General features: G+C 37.8%; 1 protein-coding gene across 1 annotated transcript in view; it reads right to left on the bottom strand.

The window, feature by feature from the left end:
- Positions 1 to 10,007, bottom strand: part of LOC111088129 — a gene marked incomplete at its 5' end in the record, with an annotated part of 24,055 nt that overhangs the window by 2,711 nt on the left and 11,337 nt on the right. Inside the window, one exon of the mRNA XM_022397179.1 lies at positions 7,635 to 7,821. Coding sequence (XP_022252887.1) covers positions 7,635 to 7,821 — 187 coding nt within the window. The remainder of the gene's footprint in view (positions 1 to 7,634; positions 7,822 to 10,007) is intronic.

Below are 10,007 nucleotides of genomic sequence, written 5' to 3'. Positions count from 1 at the left end.
GTCCATCTTTACATCTAAAAATCAAATAATGAAAGTAATAAGTAAAATAATAAGAAACATTTCTCTTGAATATAATTAAATTTGAAAACATAAAATAAATAAATATATACAATTGAAACCTTTGTTATCCAAAGTATACAAAATGCTAGGAGGGAAATGTGACCAAGGGATGAAAAACACAGGTTTTATGTTTGTTAATTCTACATTTTTGTCTTCTTTACTGTTTTGAAATGATTCTTTTGGAGTTATGTTTTAACAAAAAAGAAAGAAACGTCCTCATGTAATGACTTTTAACAATAGTTTTATAAAAACTAGAATTCTACAAGAAAAAATAACTCCTAAGAAGTACAGGTAGCTTTCCATTATATTAATACAGTATCTTATATAACAAGTTTTGGTTCTTTAGATTTGAAGAAACCTCATGTTTATACAGTTAGGTTAGTGTTACCACATGATGTGCTATCCTAATTACACACATATAAAGCTGTAACCTCTAGGTATCAGTCACTGAAGGTTAATGATGTTGATATCCTTACACAACATTGCAATAAGCTATGTTCTCTATGGGGAATAGCAGGATATGCTTAAATTTGAGAATAACAAAGAAAAAAAGTAGCATGAAACAAAATTAACTTAATTGACATCATAAAACTATGAAAAGATAACAACTCAGAGTATTTTTCATACACCATACTTTCCTGTCTTTGCTATTTTAAGCTTGTCCCAAGGGGATAATCACTCATATTCTTACGACCAATAAACTTTCAATTCTCACTCGTGAAGAATTAGGTTAACCCTTTCTAGCTTTCAAACAAATATCTTATAAATTTCACATCTTTTAAACACAGATGCAACAGTACGAATATACCTTTTAACTATGAAGCACCACAAAATACATCAATAAATTCTTTAACCATGATATACATCTAATTAAATACCAAAAGATAAATAGGGTGGAAATGAATAGAATACATGGCTAGGGGACCATATATGAATAGGCAAAGTGCAGTTTGCTCAAGCACAAAACATCCAGGGGAAGCACCTTGGGATACAATGTGTGGGCCAAGGACAAAAACAACATGAAAATGCCTTGTATAAGTCTGCAAAATCAACAAGTGTTGTCTGCCTGGGCAAAAACATCCAGGGGAAGTGCCTTGGATTAATATCAAGATAACCAAGTGAGGCCCACCCAGGCAAAAACATCCAGGGAAAGCCCTTTGGTATACATTGGATTATGTCAAGTGTGGTTCATCTTGGCAGAAATCATCCAGTGGAAGTATCTTGCACAATACATTTCATGCCATAATGTGTGTATAATATGCAGCATAACAATGATAGCTCTCTTCCCATCAAGTGAGTATATATGGCTAAGAGCTTGTGTTATTGTACAAAACCCACTCGTGAAGAAACCTCCATAGTCCACCTCTCCAGCAACTGAGAACTGGAAGTGGCAAGGTCCCCAGTGCTCCACTAGAAGAGACAGGAAAGGGGGAGACCAGAGGAACAACCCATCAGAGACAGTGCAATGGGTGTCTACATTTCCCTATTTTGAAAAGCAGAAAGACCCAGATTGTAAGAATCACGGGTCAGTAGGGACGGGCAAAAATCCCTATCTGCTTTACTCATGAAATCCATGAGTGACAGTCCTCAGGATATATATATATATATAGATAGATAGATAGATATTGATAAAAAAATGTGATATATATATGGATACGCATACACCACTGGAAAAGCATCCAATGGTCATATATATATAAACACCTCATCTCCACAGTTAGCATTGGGAAAATATACAGATATAGTAGTGCTCAGATATAAGATTCAGCATACCTGACCAGGTAACACCTGCCACCAGGTGGGATCCTTAAACATGATGCATAAGCAAAGATAAATGAGAGAGAGAAAAAAAGGACGACTTACCCAGTCATAGGCAAACAGACGTGTGTAAAATCGCCACAGGAGGAAGATAATATCTGCCTGAGGAAGACACAGTGAAGTTGTGCAGAGAAAGAGTGACAAAAGTATAGGGAGTTATCCACATACCGGCCTGAAGGATCCCCTCCAAACAATGGTGGCACTGAGCAGCAAAAGACAGAGTTAGATGACAAATTAGATGTGAAGAAACAATATGTAGATGGCAACTGGCCAGGGACACAACCAAATACACCAGGTGTAAGAGTTGACTAATCCAACCTGTGAGTGTAATAGGAGAAAGATTAGGGGAAACAGGAATGCCATGGAACAATGAGACAGGAAAGAGAATAATGAAAGGAGACAGTATGAGCCAAAGAACAAAGCAGTGAATGAACTGGAGAAAGGAAATGATTGGGAAACAAATAGGAATACAGGTGGGAAAAGGAAGGGAAGGAAGGAGGAGAAAAAGCAAAACAACCTACCCAGGCAGTCAAAATTCAGGAATCTACTGAATCTAGATAAGGAAAAACATATGAGAAATTGTAAAGAATGGCATAAAAATTAGAACAACAAAGACCGCATGCCAGGAGGGGGAGAACTGAGGTCATAAGAGAAATATGTTACAAGGAACAAATTGCAAAGGGTTCAAAAGGAGAACCGAAAAGGACCTTAAGAACAACATGGAGAACCCAATCCGACAGAACAAAGGAAACTTGTCAGATTCACCAGATGAAAGAAATGTAACTACTTGGGGAAGAGAAACTTTATGGTAGAGGGAGAAAGGAGGAAGTTTGACAGAGAAGCTCTATAAAGAGCAACAGTTAAAACAGACAAACCCTGATCATACAACCAGATGAAGAGCTGGGACACGTGTGGAAGGAGGGACAAAAGCCTTGGGAAATGAAAGAAGACCAAAGATTGAAGCAAGACTTATGCCTCTAGTCCATAGGACAAAGAGGAAAGGTGAAAGATGTAGGCAATGAAAGATGTGACACAAGGTGTGAGTCCCTGAGCTGAGGTACAGGAGTGGACAAAACACACAGAGAAAGACATAGTATGGTAATATCAGGATGGAAAACAACCAATTGCAGTGGATAGAGGAGAGAAAAGGGCAGGGTCTGTTGCTCTATGAAGAGCCACAGCATAGGGAACTATGTCAGAGCAGGTCAATCTGGAGCAAATAACAGAACACAAGAAGGAGGGAGTCTAGATAAGGGAAAAGACCCAGAAGAAGATGAGTCTAAATAGAGGGAGCCCCTGAGCCAAGGCATGTGACTGAATAAAAGTCACTCAGAAAGAAGGAGTGTGGAGAAGTCTGGATGATAAAATGTTAGATTGCAGATGACTGAGAAGCAGAGAGGACAGAGAAAAGGATAAGGTGTGTTGCTCCAGTAAGGGCCAGAGCACAGGGAACCACATCTGAGCAACCGATACAGAAGAACCACCAGTGCACAACAAGGTTTGGTCTACATAAGGGAAAAGACCCAGAAGATGATTCAAATTGGAAGGTAGGCATATAGGTGAAGACCTCTTCAATCTTGACTGAAAGCATCTATCTCCACAGCTGAAGGGTGAGGAACTGAAGACTAAAAGAAAAAAAGTGTGGCATACCAGTGAATGGGAAACACAAAAATATGAGAACACACCCACAGAAAAATGTCAGGATGAGGAGAATACTCCGTGGAGAACCTGGTGGGGACACAATAAGATATCAGCCACAACAATCAGAACTTCGGAAACATGGTCCCCTGAATAGTCATGTCACGGTCACATTGGCCCAGTACACAAAATCCAGAATCTGACCAGAGAGAGATCGGTATGTGGTTCTTCCTTTTTAGGTGATAAAGCTGATGGTAGTGGAATTGCAGAAACAACCAAAACCATTTTCCCCTGCAGGGAAGGATACAAAGCCCAATGAACTATCAAGGTACCGGGATGTGGATATGGAGAGCAACCTCCTCAACTGACTACCGACCCAAAAACTCAGAGGAATCGAGGAAAATGTGAATGTCCAAGGGATCATGAGGGAAGTTCCACTGATCAAGAAGTATCCAATGAAGGGAGTACATGTGTGTCTGACCCAAGTGAATGAGCACTTCCAAGGTAGACCACATCCCAAAAAAGAAAGAACCTCACGGATATAGAGAGAAGGACAAGGGGATGGCAGATGTGACTGTCTGCTCAATATCCAGGAGCCAAAGTGGAAAAATCTGTGCTCGACCAAATAAAAGTAGTAAAGGACTTCTCCAGCCAGAAAAGAAACCCACCTGAGAAACATCTCTGACCAGGCACAGGAAGAAGCGAGCAGAAGCCTATCATCAATGAAATGTGAGTCTGAAGACTTAACGAGTGAAGATGAAGTGCAAAAGAGCATATCACTCCACAAAACACATACAGGGCGGAAGAAAGACAGTCTGTGAGCACCCAGAACAGGAAGTCAAACTCACCTAGAAGAACCAAAGAAAAGAACATGGAACTAGGACATAAAAAACCATCAAAGTGAGAAGTAGGACTCCATGGTGAAGCGAGGCAACTGCAGATAAGTATACAGCCAGGACAGATCAAGAAAGGGACTTTAAACTTCCATGTATAGGGAGACAATGAAAGATGGGAGTAAACTCCTGGTTGAGTGGGCTCCACATGTTAGATAGCTTCATTGTGTAGTAGCACACAAACAGACTGAGCAAGATGACCAGACAAGGTATGATCCTAAGGAGGAGAAGAAGATATCTGGGAAAAGAGTAGTGGGGGAGCAAAACAGAAGTCAGAAACCCTCATAGAGAACCCGTAAAAAGAACGGAAATGGCGTGAAGTGTAGCCAAAAAGACACAAATTAAAGAAATTGAAGTACACAGAACTAATGAACTAACAAAAACTTGGAAACATGTAGTCTATGAAGAGCTTGAAAGTAACACACCTATAAAACTGAGAAAATTGACCTAAAACGTAAAACAATAAGTAACACTTAAAGTACAAAACCACTAAAGGTACTGATAGGATAAAGGACACAAAAAGAAAACTTACCCTAAAGAATATGAGAATAAAAAGTAACTGAGTTAACAAAAACAAAGGTTGACTCACAACTTACCCCCAATTAGAAATGACTAGTAGTGAAGATACAAAAAAAAACAACTTATAACTGAATAACATTAACAGTGAAAAAATGTAAAATATTAAACCAAGTTAACACAAGAAACAAACTAATCTAACCTAGAAGGCAACGAAAATATAAAATTCCACTTTTTTTTATATTAATTACTTTTTCTTTGTTTATTCTGTTCAGCCATAAATAAATAATCTGTCAATTTGCTCAGTTTAATATGCACATAATGGTTCGATGGTCATCACTGAAGGTTGTGTGGACAGATGGAACTCAATATTGACTCCAGAGCTGGTATTTCCTTATCTGACTCATCCCTAACAATCAGGTAGGTACTGTCAATTCTTCCTTCCTCATCTCCTAGGTTTCAGTGTTATAAGATAGCATCTACCTCAATAGATTTATCAGTTATGTAAGAAGGTAGCTGATCAACATGTATGACACTTGTGCACACCCTTTGGCTGCTGTACCTCATACATCAAAGAACCACCTCAACAGATCACAAGATATGGTCTGATCCAGCCAGAATCATGAGGCTTTGGTGCTGCTGGTACATACCAAAGTCACACTCACTCTCCACTTTGGTATATCTGTTCCTTCACCATCTTATCATAAGGGGCCTTTCCTAGCTGCTGATGTGTCAACTTGTGCACTTCAACTAAAGAACGTCCTAATTACTCCAGATATTCATATCATATCTGATCCAGAAGTGCTTTACCTTGCTGCAGAGCAAGTAGTCATGGATTCTTCAGTTGCTCTTCCCCGAGTCCCCAAACATTAATCATAGCAGCTATCCACTAGTGGAATCACCTACTGTATGGTCTGGGTGTTATAATAGAAATAGTTTTAAGAACTCCCACATGATATCCAGGACCTGGGCCTTCAATTATCTCATATTGTATTGCATCGACTTGGCAGTTATTATGGTTTTAAAATCTAAGAAAGGGCTTGTTAGACAACCAGAGGTGCTCAGAAACTTCTGCTTCTCTTCACCCAACTTGTGGAATTAAGAGTTATTCTGAGGTGAATTCAGAAAATTTACTAGAGCGAATAAAACTTTAAATGACATACTAAGTTTGAATGATGGGGTGTGAATATTAAGCTCCAGGACTGTTGGTAAAAGTGTGTGGCACGGATATGTATAAAGCATGCCTAATTGAGAGCCCCATAACGTCCAGAAAAGTTGTGAAAACTGAAAGTAGGAAGTAAGGGATCGGAAACATGATGGAAAGGTGTGAATACTAAAAGATAAGTGAACAAGTAACAGGCATGATAAAAGACAGGATAAATGACTGGCTTGGAGGACCAAGGCTGTGAAAAAAACAGCAAGTTCCTGAAAAATGCTAATGAATAAAAGTCATGTACAAAACTTTTGACAAGAAAATTAAGATTTAACATTTGAAAATTTTGATAGGATCTCACTTTTTGTTTAGGATTTTAAAGTTCATCAGACCATGATCCATGGTCCACTCAAACAGGGAACTTTTTAGCATACAAGTAGAGTTGGAAGTGTTTTAAAAAGACAATAATTACAGGCAATTTGCTCTTTGGCATACAGTATCTGCATTTATGATCCTTCAGAGTATGACTAGCATAAGTGATTACAAATTATCCTCCATTTTTGAACTGCAATAACACCACCCTACTTCCATTATTTCTGGTGTATAGCAGATACTTCTACTACAGTACATTTTAGGGAGTGCAATGTTCCTCACTCCATGCATTTAATTATTTGCTGCTTATCAATATATTTAATTCCCATGTGAGTCCATTTATTTGTGCATATTTTAAAAGCAAAAATGGCAACCACAAAGTTATCTTGAGATTATGGATTTTCCAAGTAGAAATGATCAGATTACCTTTAAAAGAAACTTGTGGCAAACATTTTCACCAAAATAACTTTTCATTGCAAAATATGCAGATGAGGACTGCTACCAGAAACACTGAAAATGTCTATGTTAAGCAATGGTAATTTCAGAAATATTTAAAAAAGAAAAGGCTGAAAATAGGAAGATTATTACCATGACAATAACTGATTACTGGAAAGTAATCAATTAATGAGCCTTACAATTAGTCGATTAGTAAATTACACTAATCACTCAGCTCTACATAATGTTAATCATAAAAGTTATAACATCACTGGTAAGTTTCAATGAATATAGATAATTTATACAGGGACAAGTGAGAATGATAAAACAGTACAAAAAACTATGAGACAAGATGTAGCAATAGCAGTTCCCTGAAATAACTGTATTGTTTCTCACTAGTATGGGCAACACTTACAGAAGTATCAGAAAAGATATAAAACACAATTAGTTCTGCATCAGCAAAGGAAGTCCAGTAAGTATACTAAATTATTACTAAGATTTAATTATATGAAAACCCAATCAGGTACTGTTTCTCTCATTATGTAGTAGACCCCCTCTTACTGTACAAATCACCTCACAGGAATGTCATAAAACAGAAACATGAAGTTATATAACTTGGAATTAATTCTACAGCAGCAGAGGAAGTTATACATGTTTCTATTTATTACTAAGATTCAAGTAAATGAAAAACTCGTTATTTTAACTAGTGTTACTGAATTTACTATTATCTTTAATAAATTCATACTAACCAGGTGTATCTTCTAGCTCAGAGTCAATTTTTTGCACATCTTGAAATTCATTTCTATTTTTTTCAATCATAACACCATCTTTAAAAGTATTTATATCATTGTCTCCATCACTGTCACTGAACTTATAAATGGCACCATCATGTTGTAAAGCATCAAATTGTGCAGTTTTCTCTCTGGCAAGTGAGGTCTGAAATATAAGGATTAACGGATAATGCCAACAGCTAAAAAACACAAATACATATCAAAAATATAAAGTGATCTAAAACATAATGATATAAAACTAAGATTTCAACACTGAGAATTTGTACCTGTGAAGATTTTCCAATAGGAAAGAATATATTAACAGAGACCTAATTTTAGTGAAAACATTAATAACATCTCAACTAGCAATGTTTTAAAACACACTACATTCTGATATCTTGTAGCCACAATCACAGAAGATGGAAGATAACCACAAAAGTGAAAATTATCATTGCCATAGCAACTGCATTAAGGTCTGGTGGGACAAAAGCAGGACAACAAAGATAGAACCCATCAAAATGACTGTCACCTTTATGGCTTTATATAGATGTGACACTTGTACTTTAACAGTACTTGTACTCTGAAATAAGATATGAACAGAAATTGTTAAAGATTCCCTTCTGAACAACAAATATTTTAGAAAATAATAAAACTGAAAGGAAAACATTAACATCTATTATCTTCAATTAAGAGAAAGGGATTGAAAGGGTATGGACATGTTGTTAAAAAAAAACTGCAAGGTTCAACAGATGGAGGAGTAAAGAGAAGCCATCCAAGGCCAACAAAGAATATCATTATCAATTGGATAGCAATCATCCTAAAGCAGCACATCACATCACCACTACTTGAATAAGTAAGCCACAGGAAACATAGCAAAGCAACATCACTACTTAGATAAGGAAGCCACAGGAAAACATTCTAGGACAAGATAGCACAATAAGTCACCACTGGGATAAAGAAGCTACAGGCAACTATCCTACACAACATAGCACAGTAAGTCACCACTATGATAAAGAAGCTACAGGCAAATATCCTAAGACAACATAGCACAACAAGTAACCACTTGGATAGAGAAGCTACAGGCAACAGTCCTTGGACAACATAGCACAACAAGTCACCACTGGGATAAAGAAGCTACAGGCAACCATCCTAGGACAACATAGCATGACATCACCACTACTTGGATAAAAAACTACAGGAAACTATCCTTGGACAACATAGCACAACAAGTCACCACTGGGATAAAGAAGCTACAGGCAACTATCCTAGGACAACATAGCACGACATCACCACTACTTGGATAAAAAAGCTACAGGAAACTATCCTAGGACAACATAGCACAACAAGTCACCACTGGGATAAAGAAGCTACAAGCAACTATCCTAGGACTACATAGCACGACATCACCACAACTTGGATAAAAAAGCTACAGGCAACTATCCTTGGACAACATAGCACAATAAGTCACCACTGGGATAAAGAAGCTACAGGCAACTATCCTTGGACAACATAGCACAACAAGTCACCACTGGGATAAAGAAGCTACAGGCAACTATCCTTGGTCAACATAGCACAATAAGTCTCCACTGGAATAAAAAAGCTACAGGCAAATATCCTAAGACAACATAGCACAACAAGTAACCACTTTCATAAAGAAGCTACAGGCAACTATCCTAGGACAACATAGCACGACATCACCACCACTTGGATAAAAAAGCTACAGGCAACTATCCTTGGACAACATAGCACAATAAGTCACCACTGGGATAAGGAAGACATAGGCAAACATTCTAGGACAACATAGCACAATAAGTCACCACTGGGACAAAGAAGCTACAGGCAAATATCCTAAGACAACATAGCACAACAAGTAACCACTTGGATAGAGAAGCTACAGGCAACTATTCTAGGACAACATAGCACAACAAGTCACCACTGGGATAAAGAAGCTACAGGCAACTATCTTTAGACAACATAGCACAACATCACCACCACTTGGATAGAGAAGCTACAGGCAACTATCCTAGGACAACATAGCACAACAAGTCACCACTTGGATTAAAAAAAAGCTATAGGCAACTATCCTAGGACAACATAGCATGAAATCACCACCACTAGGATAGAAAAGCTACAGGCAACTATCCTTGGACAACATAGCACAATAAGTCACCACTGGGATAAGGAAGCCACATGCAAACATTCTAGGACAACATAACACATCACCACCACTTGGATAAGGAAGCCACAGCAACCATCATAAGACCACATAGCACAACAATGTTACCACTGGGATAAAAAAGCTACAAGCAACTATCCTAGGACTACATAGCACGACATCACCACCGCTTGGAT

This window comes from Limulus polyphemus, unplaced genomic scaffold (genome assembly GCF_000517525.1).
Source record: "Limulus polyphemus unplaced genomic scaffold, Limulus_polyphemus-2.1.2 Scaffold3177, whole genome shotgun sequence".
Classification (NCBI taxonomy): domain Eukaryota; kingdom Metazoa; phylum Arthropoda; class Merostomata; order Xiphosura; family Limulidae; genus Limulus; species Limulus polyphemus.
Note: the sequence above shows the minus strand (reverse complement) of the source record. Positions and strands in the feature narration are given on the sequence as shown.